The sequence below is a fragment of the Vicia villosa genome, linkage group LG6 (assembly GCF_029867415.1).
Source record: "Vicia villosa cultivar HV-30 ecotype Madison, WI linkage group LG6, Vvil1.0, whole genome shotgun sequence".
In the NCBI taxonomy this organism is placed as follows: Eukaryota; Viridiplantae; Streptophyta; class Magnoliopsida; order Fabales; family Fabaceae; genus Vicia; species Vicia villosa.
The window spans coordinates 99,596,472-99,613,928 of record NC_081185.1 but is presented as its reverse complement, the minus strand read 5'-3'; the positions used below and the strand labels follow the sequence as shown (position 1 = coordinate 99,613,928).

The 17,457-nt window shown below is 32.6% G+C and overlaps 1 protein-coding gene and 1 long non-coding RNA gene across 5 annotated transcripts; one reads left to right on the top strand and one right to left on the bottom strand.

The window, feature by feature from the left end:
• Nucleotides 1–9,719: 9,719 nt before the first annotated feature.
• On the bottom strand, nucleotides 9,720–12,324 carry LOC131609405 (pyruvate decarboxylase 2-like). Its single transcript, XM_058881103.1, has 6 exons — nucleotides 11,700–12,324; nucleotides 11,417–11,580; nucleotides 10,676–11,326; nucleotides 10,473–10,590; nucleotides 10,190–10,378; nucleotides 9,720–10,101 (listed from the first exon to the last, which is right to left on the bottom strand). The coding sequence occupies exons 1-6, from the start codon at nucleotides 12,207–12,209 to the stop codon at nucleotides 9,931–9,933; spliced, it is 1,803 nt and encodes a 600-aa protein (XP_058737086.1). The 5' UTR covers nucleotides 12,210–12,324; the 3' UTR covers nucleotides 9,720–9,930.
• A 701-nt stretch (nucleotides 12,325–13,025) lies between these two features.
• LOC131611948 (uncharacterized) lies at nucleotides 13,026–15,491 on the top strand. 4 transcript variants are annotated; one of them, XR_009287244.1, is made up of 7 exons: nucleotides 13,026–13,482; nucleotides 13,565–13,618; nucleotides 13,732–13,793; nucleotides 14,036–14,135; nucleotides 14,210–14,324; nucleotides 14,710–14,817; nucleotides 15,268–15,491. It is a non-coding gene; the product is annotated as an uncharacterized LOC131611948 (long non-coding RNA). The 4 variants fall into 4 exon arrangements; XR_009287246.1 differs by lacking the exon at nucleotides 13,732–13,793; XR_009287243.1 differs by having other exon boundaries at nucleotides 13,026–13,618.
• The last annotated feature ends 1,966 nt before the right edge of the window (nucleotides 15,492–17,457 follow it).

Here is a 17,457-nt window from a genome sequence, read left to right as displayed (position 1 = left end):
TGCTGTTGATTGTTCCCTTTTTTTATCTTTCCACCCAAAGTTTGGATGGTTCCTCCAACCTGGGTTATAAGTATTAGAGTATGGGTTGTTTTGTTTGAGAAATTTGATTTCTTCGATTTATTGAGCTGTAGCGAGGCAATGTGTTGTCAAATGAGGCCCTGCACAAATATCACAATTAGCAGTTTGAGCTTGTTGTATCTGAGCTACGTGTTGAGTAGAGATATTCATGGCTTTCAACTTCTTTTCCACCTCTGCAGCTATCCTCTCTTCAATTTTCAATTGCTTATTAGCTTCTAATTTCAAATCTATCACTCCCTCTGGTTTACTAACAACTCTGTCATATAGTTCCAAGTGTTCATTAGCAGCTATCGCCTCAATAATTTTCTTGATACCGGTGGCTGTTGAGAAATTAGATGAGCCACCAGATGCTGTGTCGATTAGTTGCTTTGTTGGAATTCTCAAACCATTCACAAAAGTCTGCATCTGTTCTGTTGAATCTAGATTATGAGTAGGGCATGCCACTAGGAGTCTCTTAAATCTTTTATAAGAGTCCCCCAATGATTCACCCTCCTTCTGTTTCAAATTAAGGATTTCATATCTCTTTTTGATGAACACTGATGCTGGAAAATATTCATTTAAGAACGCTGTTTCCATCTCTTCCCATGTTGTAATGCTACCAGCGGGTAGAGAATAGAACCACTCTTCTGCTTCATCAGCCAGAGTGAACGGGAACATCCGCAACTTTTTCTGCTCTTCAGTATGCCCATCGATCTTCAATGTTGTGCTCATAGTCAGAAAACGTTGCAATTGCTTATTAGCATCTTCATTTACCCTTCCAGAGAAGGATCGTCTCTCTAATTGGGTTACAGTGCTCGGATGGAGCTGAAAATTGGGAACGTTCACCGGTTGGTTGACAATAGTCTGTCTACCAGCTAGTGCATTGTTTGCTCCGTAGTCACCCAACAATCTCTCTGGTGGATTATCTCCCATGGTGTCAGGAAGTGTCTCTGTCTCTGAATTCGAATCTTCTGAATGAACGGAGACTTCTCCTTCGTTGTCAGCCAGTCGTGCTGCTTCTCTTGCCTTCCTTAGCCGAGTGTGAAAAGTTCTTTCTATCTCTGCGTCAAAAGGAAATTTAGCTGAGGCCTGACCTCGCATATAAGATTAGACAAAAATTAGTATTGATAAATTGTAACAAAAGCAAACAAAAATAAGAAAATTTTAATTGCAGAGCAATAAAATTCCAATTAATGAGTAATCAATTTCGTATTATGGCAGTCCCCGGCAACGGCGCCAAAAACTTGATCGGGAAAATAGCAAGTGTACTATTTTTGCCGAGTAGTAATAATGGGTTTATCCCAGAGTATCGAATCTCAAGGACTGCGTAGAAAACATGAAACCAAAGATCTCATCAATTGAACAAAAACAATAGTTTGGTTTGTTGGTTATATCTTGTAGCAGTAAATTAAATTAAAGCAAATAAAAGGGTTGACTTTTGGTTGGGAAAACATGCTAGGTTGGTGTATGATTTGCCACATTACTAATCCTACTCTTTGATCATTCAACAAGTTCATTTAGGTAAACCACTGATTCTCAAGAATGTCTTCCTTAATTCCTTAATAGAAAACCTTTAACCTAAATTATCAATTATACTTCCGCTGAAATTGATAACGTGATTAAGCAAACCTTACCAAGAATTATACTAGTTATTGAAAGATTATCCTAGTCCTAGGTAGAATCTCAACAATATCATTGTTGGTGAAACATTAACACATCCTTCCGGTGTTATAGTGTTAATCATGCTAATCTACGTTCCCGTAACATTAAACAATAATTCTTCACAAACAATGAGATTTAAAACCAAATGATAGTTGATTGATTAACCAAAGAAATAAATATTCATAGCATGACAAATCAGGGACACCCCCCTAGCATTGGGGGGTTTAGCCTCTCATAGCAATAGAGTTATACATAATTGAGTTTAAAGACATTACAAGATGATTAAATTTTGATCTTCAATGGTTGGCACCTTTGAAGTTCTCCGTCTTCACGTCTCTTCTCTTTTCTGTATTCTCTTCTCTTCTTGTCCAAAAGTCCTTTTTTCTGTCTTCTCTACTCCTTTTTGTATTCCTAGGTCAGAACTCATGTCTCCGGCAAAGTCCAAAATACCCTTTTCTCTCACAAGATCAAATATAATAAAAATTGGGATTTCTGCTCGCACGCTGACACGGTCGTGTCAGATGACACGGTCCGACCGTGTCGTGCTTCATGTAGCCCAAGACAACGTTTTCTTCTTCTTTGTCTGACACGGTCGTGTCAGATGACACCACCAGACCGTGTCAGCTTCTTTGGCTCTTCCAAAAGCTTCCTTGATGCATTCCGAACTCCGCCTTTCGACCATAGTACCTGAGGCAATGCAAACTACCAATCCAGACCAGAAAAACATCAAAAGAACTCTTAAACTACTAAATAAACTTAACAAAGATCAAACACATAAAAACTAAATACTTGACCAAAATACTAAAATAACTTACTAACATGTTACAAACTATGACAAAATATTACCGAAAACAGAATGAAAAGTAGCAGAAATGGTGACCGATCATACCCTAAAAACGAATTGAAGTACCTGACCCTCTCAAATAGAGGGTTTTTATATTGTTCACAGCGCTTGGCTATTGGTCTAAATTTTGGGCTGCATCGAGGATTCAGGCCCAAAATGTGTGACTACTAAGAATATAGGAGTATGTCTAAGAATTCTGGGAGGCTGTCCGAAACTAGTCGTTAGGCTAGGCAGAGACGTACTCCTAGGCAGCAGAGGTGCCCAGCAAACAAATGGCTATTTGTCCTCGACTGAGAGGTGTAACACCCTAAATTCCCCGATGTAATTTATAATAAATCATAGTAAATTAAAACTAATTTAAACATTTAGGATGTCACCATCATTCACCAACATACATATGCAATACGATACGTAACACATTTGAAACATAAATCACATATTTCTCATGTTTAAACTTCATAAATTTTATTAGCAACGGAAAACATCAACAATGATTAGTTCTAACTCTCCAACATGAGTTATAACAATAACAACCCAAAATTAATATCAATCACCAAAATTATCCAACAAACGAAGTTATACATAAGTTTACTCCTAATTAACATAATTAAAAACAATGCAAAAATCCCTAGTGTTACGTATCAGAGCAGACACTGACTCGACATACGCATAAAGAGGTCAATCTCCTTAGCTATCTCAATCACGAGTTACTCCTGAGTATTTGCACGTTACCCACGTAGAGGCAACATTCAAACAGAAGGGGTGAGATCCACAATTATATAGAAATACACATAATAATATATATTTAGACATATAAATCATTCAACAATTTCACCTATTCAACAGACTCTCACATTACAACAAACCACATGTGATAATATAATATACATGCAGACACATTTTTTTTAACTTTAAGGGCCCGTATGGTGCGCAGGATAAGAGACAAGATAGGATATCTGTATCATATCCTATCTTAATCTAGTGTTTGCTGATACAACAAGATATGATAAGTTAATCCTGAAATTTATTATATCCTGCCTCACTAGTTCAAATTTTTATCCTGAATCTGAGTTGGGTTAGAATCCGGCAGGATAGGATAAGAAAATGATTTACTAATTTACCCCTATAAAATAATTTAAAATAAAAAAGTTAAATATGACAAAATATAAATAAAATTTAATTTGATATTAAATTAAAAATATTAATAATAATTTTTAAAAAATATGTATGACTGTCATATATATATATATATATATATATATATATATATATATATATATATATATATATATATATATATATATATATATATATATATATATATATATATATATATATATATACTAGAATTCATGATCTTTTTCAAGAAAAATTGAAATTATTTACTCAATAGTGTTAATGAGTTTTTTTATAATTATAGAAAATTATAATTTTAATTACCTATTAATAAATTTTTAAATATTTTACAAAATAATTTAAAAAAAATACATACACATACACACATATATATATATATATATATATATATATATATATATATATATATATATATATAATTTAGTATCATGTGTGAACCAAACACATGATAGGATAAGTCTTATCCTGTCTGTATCATATCCTGTCCTTATCCTGCTTGATATCCTATCATGTCTCTATCATATTCTGCGCGCCAAACGGGCCCTAATAGTATTAATATTTTTTTAATATTTTAATTTGATTTTTAGAATGGTGTTAGTTAATTAATTGAGGAGTATTTTATTTATTGTGTGATGGAGAGTTATTAGAAATTAGAGTAGTATTTTATAAGAATTAATATTATTTTACTATTATTATTATTATTAATTATTATATTTGAAAGTTGGAGTATTTTAAATAATTATTTGAGTATTTTAATTAATTAGTTATATTTAATTAGTTTATTGTGATGGTTGAGTTTATTAAAAAATTAGTGATTTGATCAATTTAATTCTATTTTAATTAAATTAGAGTAATATTTATTTATAATAAAATAATAGAAATTAGAGTTTTAGAAATTAAAAAGAATAGGGGTGTGAGGAGAATTGCAGGGTGAAAGGAGAATGAACCAACTTATGGTAAATAAATGGATAAGACAAGGAGAACTTTGGTTAGCACCTATTACTTTAGGAAAAGAGGGAGACCTAGGAGAAACCTTCGAGAGCGACGAAAAATCCCAAAGAGGCTAAAAATTTTCATACATGGATGGCTAAACAGAGGAATAGTGAGGGGTCCTTACCCTCATGACTTCTTCATTCCTTTATCTGTATTTGCTGTTTGTGGTCAAAAAGGTTTGGGCAAAACCATTGAGGCGATCTATGATAATGTTTTACTTTTGATATGTTATTGTTTTTATTGAATTCTGATATATCTATGACCAAGTATACTGGTGCATTTATGAGTTGATGCTTTTATAAGGCGGGGTTGATTTAAATGAACAATAGTTACGCCATAAGGCGAGAATATATGCAATTGTATAATTTGTAAATTTGTTTGCCTTGTTGATGCTTTGGTGTTGAATGATGAAATTGTGGTGACGCCATAAAGTAAATATGTGAAATTGTGATAAAATGTTATGTTATTGATTAATGATTTGTTGTGCCTTCTGGGACTGTTATTGGTTGCATTATACACATATTTGCATTGTGAATTGATTGTTGTTGTTGTTGTTGTTTTAAATAATTCATGTGTTAATGAATGTTATGTATGATACGATCCAAATTGTTTATTACACCGTTAACATTGGGAATGTATTTCTCACTCCTTTTTGTTTATTTATGTGGCTTGTTATACCAATGGTACAGATATCCATGTAGAGAAGCATTAATTGTTGTTATGTGGAAGGATTGATGTAGATGCCTACTTCTCTTTTATTGATCGTTTTGAGTTTACTTAGTATTTCTGGATTTTGCTTTAATAGTGTAATATTGGGGCAGGTTATCATTTGTTGATGTTTTGTTTAGAGTTTGTTGAATATATTTCCTTATGTTAAAACTAAGCTGTTTTATGAAAGTATGAGATACTTATGTTGAGTTGTTGATGTTTTAAATTCCGCTTCTTAATTTTACATTGAAAATTATGTTATTTTAGGAATGTGTAGCACCCCATGCTTAAAATAAATAATTTGTATTATCTTTTTAAATATGCACTTTTGGGTTAAGGTGTTACACACTAGACGATGTGGGGATTTGATTTTTTAGGTCGAACATACAAAGCATCTCCGACAACACCCCTGACATCTAGAGACGCACTCGGTACTGAGGGGGTTTGATTACTTTGGTCGGACGTACAAAGAGTCTATGATACACTTGGATTATGGAGGCGCCTCGACGCTGAGGGGATATGTTTTCTTTGGTCGGACGTACAAAGCGTCTCCAATGACACCCTAGGAATCTTGAGGGAAGCTCGAGGCTACGGGAACTAGATTGCTTTGATCAGACGTACAACGCATTTTTGACAGCACCCTCGGAATTTGGAGGCGCGCTCGGTGCTAAAGGGATTTGATTGTTGTGGTTGGATGTAAAAAATGTATTTCACAACACCCCTGATTCTGAGTCCAGTGTCAACTACATTAATTATACCCCAGTTCACTATTATGTTCATTCGCGTTTTGGTGTCATGAAAAAGGGACAAGGAATAAAGCAGAGCAACAAGAATATAATAGAAAATATCTATGTGTATTTTATTTCACTATTATATAAATAATTTACAAATACATTAATTAAATCTTTCGGTCGGCCACAAGTGTATACTAATTACTCGCCCTCGGATATGTTGTTCGGGTGGCTTGATGGTTGGTTGATCGGGAGGACTGAATCTCTAGCTTGGAAGATAACCAACCTCTAACTGGTTCGTGTGTCTTTGCTCTTCGGGTTCATGATGGTCTGACTTCTTTGAGGCATCTGGGATGCCTGATTGGTCTGGGAGATTGGGAATGATGTATTCGATTTGTTAATTCCTTTCTCAAATAGAAATCGGGAGCTTCTGTCAAACGTGAATACTGACAAGCCTTCTGGAGACTGGCCATGGGTTTTGGGATATCTTTCACAAGGCATCCCCAGTGGACCTTTGGTACGTTGTCAAGTTGGTGGTTGGTGGGGCTTATGGCCGGTCTTCTCAGAGATTACCTTTGGAGGCTGGTGCAATTTTATATCTAGATATGAGATCATCATCCCTGCTAACCTATAGGATTTTGAAGGATATTATAGATCTGGATGATGGAATTAACATCGGGTAGACTCTGGAGAAACTCGGTCATTACCTATGTGCACCGTTGATTTCAAGATCTGGAAAGGTGCGAATAAAGAAATTGAACGACCCTTGCAGATGGACAGAGATCGTTCAGATCAGAAGGTTGGGTATGATTCTAATTCGATGTCACATGGATGTTACACGTTGGTGACTTGAAAATAAGATCCGAAAATATGGAAATCATGGGAAATGGAAGTCATTTCCCACAGACTGCATCACTGTTCTGTTGTGGAACCATAAATGGAGGAGATTGCGGAAGCTATGGCAGAGCGAAGCTTTGCGAGTGATTCTGTGTTGCGGCACCGTGGTTCGAAGGTTGCGATCACTGTGTTTCTTGAATTTGAAATTTTGATCTTGAATTAACATTGTTGATCGATGTCGATCTTGAACCGTTGTTGCTAATCTCTAATACGACGGTTCATATGAAGAGTACCTACATGATTAACACTCCAACACCCAAGTCAGTTTAAGGTTCAAGATAATCGTAATGCGAGTGGAGTTTAGAGATTGTGTAATTGAAAACACTTTGTGAAAGTATTTGAATTTAATGGAGTAGGTTAGATAAATGGAATTCGTATGATTGAATCTTTAATGGTCGGTGCGTAGCAGGTTGTTGTCTTGAGGCCTTTGGCCGACACAAAATATAATTATTGATTTTTTATTGAATATAAAGATAGTTATTAAATTTCTTGTCACTTCTCTTTTAGCCAAGTTTCTTTGATAGTCAAGGTTCACAAATATGGTTGGTCCACATTCTAATTACTAGTATTACAGTAAAATGGGTTAAACCATTTTCACTTTGGATTCATATCCAATTTGGATCAAGCTAGTGGTCCATCTCCAACATATTGGCAATTCAGCCACGTATTTCTTTGACAACCCACACACTAGTACATATGCTTTAATATCATACACCAAAAAGACATGAAAAAGAAACATAACAACTAACCATACTATAAACAACAGCACCAGTACATATGCTTTAACATAATGCACCAAAAAGACCAGAAAAAGAAACACGACACCTAACCATATTATAAACGTGTGAATGAAACTCGTACAATATAGAATCTATAGAAATTTAAATAAATAAATAAAATAACAAAATGTGAATTTCATTAATCACTTTGGTAATCAAATGCATTTATAAAATTATTGACAATAGACACATTTTGAAGATGTTTTCATACAATACCAACCAAGTTTTTCTTTTCTTTAATTGAGATTGGCTTGATCAAAAGTAAAATCGACATTGAATTAAGAGCAGCCATATAAGTAAGAAATAAATAAATTATTTTTTAAATTAAAACCGTAAAACAGTAAGTAGAGGGGTCATTTTATTTAGGGAAATATTAACTAGTGCCCTCAGGGCAATGGTTAAGATTTTAAAATAGTAAATTTATCTCGATAATCTGCGTATTTAATGCCTTGAAAATTGAAATATTAAATTTTCTATAAAATATTTTCATTTTTTAAAATGCTTAACCTTAGAACTTCTACACATGCTTGTATCACAATAATCTTTATACATATATTTGTACCACCATTGACATCGTTATCACGGTCCTTACGGTCCTTGACAGTTCAATGTTACACACCATTTGGACACCACATTATTAAGAAAAACTGCTATTTTCTTTTTAAAATGTTTACTTCGGATTTTTAATTTTTCATTATAAAAATTGCAGTTGCATTAGATGATTTGTAACTTGGTTTTTAAAAAAAATTAGAAGCTAAGCAATAAAATATTTTGTTAACATATTGTAGTTGTATGTATGAAGCGTATAGCCATACAAAATTTGTAAATTAAATTTTTGTTGGCTTAATTACAACTTTAGTCTCCTATTTTGTTTTTTTTCTTGATTTTGATTTGTCTATTTTAAAAACTATTATTTTAATTTTTTTTTTTTAGTTTTCTATACAATTTTCGTCCCCTATTTTAACTTTTCGGTAAAATTACTCCTTATTTTTGTCTTTTTTAATAAAAAATTTAAAGGGAGACCAAAATCGTGGTTTTAAAAAAGAGAAGACTAAAATTAAAAAAATAACAAAATAAATGGACTAAAATTACAATTAAGTCATTTTTGTTTATTTTACTTCTTTTGTACGGGTGTGCTTATTTTGCTTTTTTTGTAGGGGTGCTTCCACGCGCAGTGATTTGTTTTTCTCCTACTTTTCTAACAACTATGCCATAATATTTTTAAGGGTTAATAGTCATTTGCCCCCTGCAATAGTAGCGATATTCGGTTTACCCCCCTTTTAAAAAAAATTTTGTTTTACCCCCCTGTAATATTTGGGTACCCCCTAAACGTGTAAAAACCAGGGAGTAAAATCAAAAAAATATATTTTACAGGGGGTAATTTTCCCTCTTAGGGGCAAAAGACTTGCAATTTTAATATTATAGGGGGTAAAACAAATTTTTTTTTTAAAAGGGGGTAAACCGAATATCGCTACTATTGCAGGGGGGCAAATGACTATTAACCCTATTTTTAATTGTTTGCCGTATATTTCTATCTACCTCTTTAATCTTGAAATTTTTGTTACTAGTTTTTTTATATTTTTTCTAAATTTTCTACTGAATTCACATATCTTCTTTCTCGATTGCTCAAACTACATAAGTTTGGTTTTCATTGTCTCTACTTCAATTAATGTCACATGTTAGTTCTTTACACCTAACATTATGTCACGTACAATATTAGGATCTTACAATTGGTCGGTAAAATGTTCGCATAAAGCAGCACAAACCTTCCTCCATTTTAACTGAATTTGGTGGTTTACCTCAATGTATAATTCTCCACCAATGAGTACTATGGACACGAGATTGTAGATGTTTTCATGATTTTGACATATTCAAAACTACAAAGACAATTCTCACAAAGCAAAATAAATATTTAGCCAAATAAAAATCACTCTTAATAATCTCAAAGCTGCAAAGTACATTACAATCAAAAGAGGGATGCATCCCATTTATTCAAATGACTGAATTCATATAAAAGTAGACTTGGTTGCATAAACAACCAAGTCATCAATAAAAGAGCTCCCAATTTTTTGAATCAAGTTGAAATTTCATCAATGTAGCAACAATAGACAGATGCTGAAATTTACTGAGGATTTGGAGGACGGCTATTGGCAACAGAGACCCTGGAGCCCCATTCAAGCAACTCTTTGCTAGTGTCATCCTTGTGAACAAACACTTCTATGAAACAAAAGCTGTCTTTCTTTGGTCCTGTTGCTGTGCCAATGGCTTCTACAAGCTCCTCTTCACAGTGTACCTGAAATATGACGCATGCATAAATAACAAAATCAGCACTTATATCCATGTTAAGAATACATCACATCAGTGTCAAGAGACTAACTCACCTTGGTAGTCCAACATTTTCCTTCACCATTGTGAATTGCATCAATCAATCCAGTGTAATTCCAGTTCTTGATAATGTTGTATGGCCCATCATGAATTTCAACCTCAATAGTGTATCCGCCGTTGTTTATCAGAAAGATGATGGTTTTTTGACCACATCGCAACATTGTCGATACATCCTGAGCAGTTACCTGCAAAGCATAGAAGATACAAAAATTGAAAAACTGTTTTCAAGAATAAATTACATGTTAAATGAAATCATGCTTGAGTTTATGCAAGACAAACCTGGAAGCTTCCATCACCGATGCAAGCAATCACTCGCTTCTCAGGGACTGCTTGTGCATAGCCAAGAGTTGCACCAACAGCCCATCCAATTGAACCATATTGCATTTGAAACTCGTACCTGCCAGCAAAATTTTATCTGGACTAAGAACGTATTGAAAAAAAAAATTGAAAAATACAACAAATCACATTCTCTCAACACTTACCCGCATCCCTCGGGTAATTTTAACTTTTGGCAGTTAAACCATGAGTCCCCAGTCTCAGCAATTACCGCAGTTTTACTAGACAGCATGTTTTGAATATGTTGGAACATAACATTAACTCTCAAAGGTTCTTTTGGTCCTGACTTCGAAGGTTTCCCATTTGGAATATATATCCTATGGTAATTTTCATAGGAAGCATTGTTGTGTTTGATACGCTTTGCAAGTGCCTTAAGGAAGTCCTCCATCATCACACCTCCAAATACAGGTCCATTACCAATCACAACGCGATCGGGCTGCACGATAATCGCCTTCTCTTTCTTGAAAAGAAATGAGTACCCAACCGAACTGTAGTCATTAAAAATAGGACCAGCAAACAAGTATGCATCAGCTGATTCAACAATCTCAGCACAGAATGCAGTACTCACAGCCCCCCAGTAAGTTCCAATGAAATGAGAATGGTCCTCAGGGACCATCCCTTTAGCCGATGGCATCACTGCAAAAGCGTAACCACTCGCATCAGCTAGTTTGACAAAGGCATCAGATGCTTTTGCTACTCTCAGTTTAGGACCACCAACTAGTACTGGTTTCACTGCTTTGTTTAGAAACTCTGCTGCTGCCTCAACTGCTTCCTCCAACTCCGTCTGATTAGACAATCTGAAAAAAAAAACACACAAAGCAACACAAATTAGATAAAAACTAATCATCCAAGTAATATTTGAGGATTTAAAAGAGAGAAAGACTTACTTAGGACTGAGTGAAAAGGGGACAGGTTCATGGCTGAAACTTGGGTGAGGAAGTCCAGGCAAGTTACAGCTAATGTTTATATAAACAGGCTTGCTCTCTTTCAGTGCAGTTGCTATTGCTGTATCAATCAAGTCATGAGCATCTTCCAAGTTACTCACCACAGCCTATATTACAAAAAAAAAAATTCACCAAAACTCAATCACATTGTACTTGTTAAATTTCTCATGACTTTATATATGGAAAACTTAAACTACATTTCAAAAGATTTTAATTGAGTACAAACCTGGAAGCAAGTAACAGTTTGAAAACATCTAAATTCTTGAGTAAAATCAGGCAACCCAATGGTATGATGAAGAATCCTGTTAGTTCCATAATCATTGGAGTTTGGTCCACCAGTGATACAAATAAGAGGCAAATTCTCACTATAAGCTCCAGCTATAGCATTAATGACACTAAGTCCACCAACAGTGAATGTAACCACACAAGCTCCGACGCCACGTGATCTGGCGTAACCTTCTGCTGCATACCCCGCATTGAGCTCGTTACAGCAACCTATATTGGTAAGTCCCGGCTCAGCGATGAGGTGGTCGAGCAGCAGGAGGTTATAGTCGCCGGGAACGGAGAAAACGTCGGTGACACCGACTTGAACTAGCCTCTGTGCTAGGTGGCGGCCTAGAGTAGCGTCCATGGTGGAAACTGCGGTCGATGGGGTCGACGGATGGATGGAGGCAGCAGTCCCGTTTGCTTTGGCAATGCCGTTGCTAGTTGGCTTGGTTGAGTCTAGAGTGGTCATTTTGTGTGTGTAGTGTGATGAATGATGATGTGTTTGTGAAAGGTTTGGTTTGGTTTGGTTTTAAAGGGAAATTTAGTAAGAGAACAGATATGAAGTTGTATGGATGTTGAATCATGAATGGTTTGAAGTTATAAATAGGAAGAAGCTAAGAGATGTTAGTTTAGCTTTTTTTGAAAAGGAAAAAGGAATTTTAGAAAAATTAGAATTGATTTTAGAATGATTTTTAAGGTGTTTGATTTTTTAAAGAGAAATTATTCTGTTTTAGAATTAATTCTATTTATAATTTTTAAATTTAAGTGATTTTTATATAAAAATTTGTTGCTGAACTCACTTAATATAAATTATTTAAATTTAAATTATTTTATATATAATTTATTTTTCATTTTCAATGAGAATCACTTCTACAAAATTAATTTTCCTCACCGCGGAATATTAAGGTACAATTAAAAGAAACTATGTGATGTGTTTGAAAATATTTGTATTTTGTTATACAATACATTAATTGAATTTGAAAAAATATTTTAATTAAATATAAATTGAAGATAAAACAACTTTTAAAAATAATATAAATTTTAGATTCAAATAAAATAAATTATAGAGACATAATCTATTATGCTTTATGAAATATTAAAATTAATTTTAAATAAATCTACAATATAAGAAAGTTAGATGGTCTGGAAATTACCCCTCTGCCCCTTGGCTTCTAGGATGCACCACGTGGCCAGCTTCTTTGCTTCCCTTTGTTTTGTTCTTATGTAGCTAGCTTCTTTGCAAAAGTATTGTTATTTTTTTTTTGTCTTTGCTTTTCAGCTGCTTTTCAAAAGACCCATACCTTTTCCAATTTGACAATATTTTTTGTATCTTCCTTGAAAACACAAATATATGATTTCCCTAAGTCTACCATCTTTGTACTCAACCTCAAACAACTCTCTTTTTTTTCTTCCACTTTCTCTCTTCACCCTTTTATGTAGGTAGTTTTTTTCCACTTTCTCTCTTCACCCTTTTATGTAGGTAGTTTTTTTCCACTTTCTCTCTTCACCCTATTATCCTTCTTCGGCTGTTATTTTCTTTCTTCCATTTTCTTTCTTTTTACCATTTGCTATGCCGATGAGTGTGGTGGTGGTGGTGGAAACGGGTTTCCGATAATGAGTGTGGTGGTGGTGGAAACTGATTTCCAGCGACGATTGTGGTGGTGGTGGAAACGGGTTTCCGGCGACGATTTTATGTTTTATTTTTATTTTTAGATCTGTAAAAATACTGTGGACAAAATTGTGTATGTATATAATAATTTGATGAAGTTTCATGTTTTTATGTTATGAAGTTAAAGATTAATTTACATTGTATATATTTTTCAGTCATAGGTTGAAATGATCCAAAGAGGTTTGAAGATTGAGTATTAATAAAATTTGGTAAATTCTCATCTTTTGTTTGATTTCCTCTGTCAATTTCATTGAACTTTTTTTTTTTAATGTTTTTCATGAGGAAGTTTATATTTTTGTTTCTCTTTCACTTTCTTCTTCAGATTTATAAAAGATTGCATATGAGGTTTTAGATCTGGAGCTAATAACAGATCAAAACTCAAAAGTATTTTTCTTCTTCCATTTTAATTTTATTTTATTTTTATAATGAGTATTTGTTTTAGATTTAACTTGCTTCAAAGTTTTGATTCTCTTCATGAAATCTGGTTTATATGTTTTTTTTCTAAATTTATGTTATTTGTTTCTTTCACTTTCCTGCTCATCCTTTCTACTTTATGTTCTGTTTTTGTTTATTAATTCCTATTAATTTATATTTTTATTCATCGTCTCTTCTCTTTATTGTGACAGAGAAAATATCACATGAGACATTTTATGTTTTGGAGTTTTTATGGGAATGATGACTTTTTATGCTTCAACAAAAATTTTGAGTTTGCATCTAAGCTAAGATGTAAGCTTTCAAATTCAGAATTTATCTTAACTTTTTATGTTGTGTGTATGTGAGTTTAACTTTTCATGTTTCAGGTAGAACATACCCACTTGATGATTGGGATTTGCAACATAACTATAATGCAGAATTATGTATTCATTGCCATATGCTACAACTCTCTCACCCTCTAATCTGCTATAGAATCAGTAGGTATAAAATTCTGTACATATTATGTTTAACTGGTCAAAAGTGCTATAATTTTTTCTCTTAATATTGAATTAAGGAATCAATATAAAGTGTCTTGATAAAATTATTTCAAATATTAGAATTGATATAAAATTATGAAAAATAAACATGATTTACATTTTAAACTCTATAAAAGATAGTATAATATTTTTAATCAAGTTATACTTTTTGAAATTATTTTTTTTAATACCTGCACCTATGAACTTCACTATTTCTTTATCTTTTCATAATTGGATTAATAATATTAATTTTAAATCTTTTCCTTCTCTATTTAATGTGTATTTTTTTAAAAGAGTTTCAATGCATTGATTTTGTTTTTCATGACAATTTATCTTCTCTATTTTTGTAGGTATAAAGTACTAAATACTTGGAATTAGTGAAAAAAAGATTTGAGGAAATTCTAAACAATTAAAGATACTCAAATATTCCTAAAGATTCTCGAATATCCCTAAAACAGGTGAGCAAAAATTTTTGTTATAGGCTTAAGTTTTTTTATTCCTTAAGAAATTGTTTTACATAGATTAACATGGTATGCATGTGATAAACCATTTTGAAATTTAATTTAAATTATTATATAGGTCAAGACAAATGTTTAAATTAAGTCAGAAAAATGGATAGAAATAAAAAATAGTTATGTTTCCAAGGAGAGAGACGTGATGTTTTGGTTTTTCTATAACCAGGTTCAAAGCATTTATTTTTAGTAAATCATGTAAATATTATAATATATGTATTATCATTACCAGCTATGTGCTTTTGACTGACAAGAGCGACAACTATATTCTTATCACAATTTTACTCACTTTTCAAATCACAGTCTCACTCACATAAGTACTCCTCACATAAGTATTCTTATCACAATTTTACTAACTTTTCAAATCATAATTTTTTTAATAATTTTTGTATGCAGGTCTGTAGTGGAGTGTCCTCATCTTCTAAGGGGTCAAATCCCTAACATTTAAAGTCTCTTTTGCATTAAGTTTTGCATTAAGAAGAAGTTGAAAAGAGAGAAAGAGATAAGAAAGAAGATGAAAAGAGATAAATAGATGAGAAATATAGAGAATTGTAGTATTGATCAAATATTTTTGTTTTATTTTCGATTTTAAATAATTTTTGCCCAATTCTCTTTTTAAATTTTTTTTCAATTTATTGTGATTTTATTATTCAAATATTATAAATCGAGAAAAAAAATATTTTGTCATCTTACTATTAATAATAGTAATCATACTCCATGATATTTATTACTCTTTCACATTTCTATTAATTAATATATATATATATATATATATATATATATATATATATATATATATATATATATATATATATATATATATATATGAGAAAACTTTTACTTTTGATATTTTTAAAATGAGAATAAGGGTTTGATATAATAATTATTTAAGTATTTAGTTCTTATGTGATATAATAATTATTTAAGTATTTAATTATGTGAGTGTCTGTGTTGTTTGACTTAATTGAGTTATTAGAGAGATATAACTAAATGGGCCTAAGTGATAGAAACATAATGGATGGATTGGTGGGTTAAGCCCAATTGACATAAGAGAGATAGTAAGAGTAGAAAGTTAGGGTTTTAGAATTGGAGTCTCATAACTCATTTTGGGGGAAAAAAGAAGAGAGACGAGAAAGAAGGGAGGAGCACTTGAGAGAATAAGTAAAGTTATGGAGGAAGCCTCAATTTTCGCAGCAAGTTTCAGCATAGAGTCACCTTGGCAAAACGGGCGTATCTCTCAATCCAACCGTTGGATCGTTGCGGTATTTGGACACAATATTCCCGACTCATAGAGGTAAGTTCTAACAAGAGCGATTTTGATTTTGAGGATTTTAAACTTGTCTGATAAGCTGATTCCCGAACTGCTTTTTAGGTGTGTCTCCAAATGATATTATAGAAAGGATTTCTTTTGGAGAAAAGCCTAGAGCTATGGTGAAAGAGTCCAAATTTACCAAGGTAAGAGGGAGAATCCTCATTATTATGGGTTAGTATGATTGAGTCAATGGGTAGATTAACATGATTTAGGGATTTTATTCTTCAAATTCTAGGTTTTTACATGTTTAGGGTGAAACCCTTAAATTTCTATGATTTTTGATTATTAGGTTTTGATGATAATCATTGATATGTGATAATTAATTGTGTTTGAAATTAATATAGTGTAATATTAATTGGTTGATTAAATTAATAGTTGAATTAATTGCAATTAGTCTATTTGATTGGAATATACTTGGACTTGAATCAATTATTCGATTTGTCGGTAAATTACGGTATTTTTAGAATTTGATCGTAATTGTGTTTTTGGTTTGAATATTTATGTTGAGAATAATATATTTATATGTCTATGATGTTGTTTTGAGAATGTTCTCTGTGGGTAGCCGTATGGCATGAATCCTAGAGATTAGTTGATTGATTGTGAAAGTGTGTGTGTGTGTATATATATATATATATATATATATATATATATATATATATATATATATATATCAGAAAATGTGAATTAACATGAGATAGTATGATTACTAGTGTTAATTTGAATTTGTGTTCGTATTTGATAATTGGCCTATATATGTGAATAGTATATTCGTTATGAATGTGTATATGTACAATTGGTAGATAATTCATAGAGTTGATTTATTGTGATATGCGGCATATTAAGATGGTAGACATGATCTTAATTGCATATGTGTTGGTGATAATTGTACATACATTCATAGCATAGTTTGCCTTGAGATAGAGGTGGTTTGCTTTGAAATAGAAGTGATGGCTTGATCCTTGAGATGGATATAGAAGCGGTAAGCTATATGTTTATGTTTGGTGGGCTTTGGTCTTCTCCATATCGGAAGCGTGGCTTGGATTCTAGATATTGAATCGGAAAGCGGTGAAACGTTGGGTTCACATTTGGTACCACATGCATAGAGTCACATGTCTTGCATTGAGTCACATTGGTGTTATGTGATGTTTGAATATATGCAATTATGTGATTGTTATGTGTATATGAGATGTGATAATTGAATTTGTTGATGTTTGGATACATAATTTAGTGAGAAATGTGAATATGTGATAATGATGGTTTGTGTATATATTTGG

What these genes read in the sequence shown, in the direction of transcription:
- LOC131609405 (XM_058881103.1), bottom strand. Translation starts at nt 12,209, where the DNA reads ATGACCACTCTAGACTCAACCAAGCCAACTAGCAACGGCATTGCCAAA. An exon ending in CCCTTTTCACTCAGTCCTAA is followed by an intron (nt 11,327 to 11,416) that starts GTAAGTCTTTCT and finishes TTTTTTTTTCAG; the next exon opens with ATTGTCTAATCAGACGGAGT. An exon ending in TCGGTGATGGAAGCTTCCAG is followed by an intron (nt 10,379 to 10,472) that starts GTTTGTCTTGCA and finishes TATGCTTTGCAG; the next exon opens with GTAACTGCTCAGGATGTATC.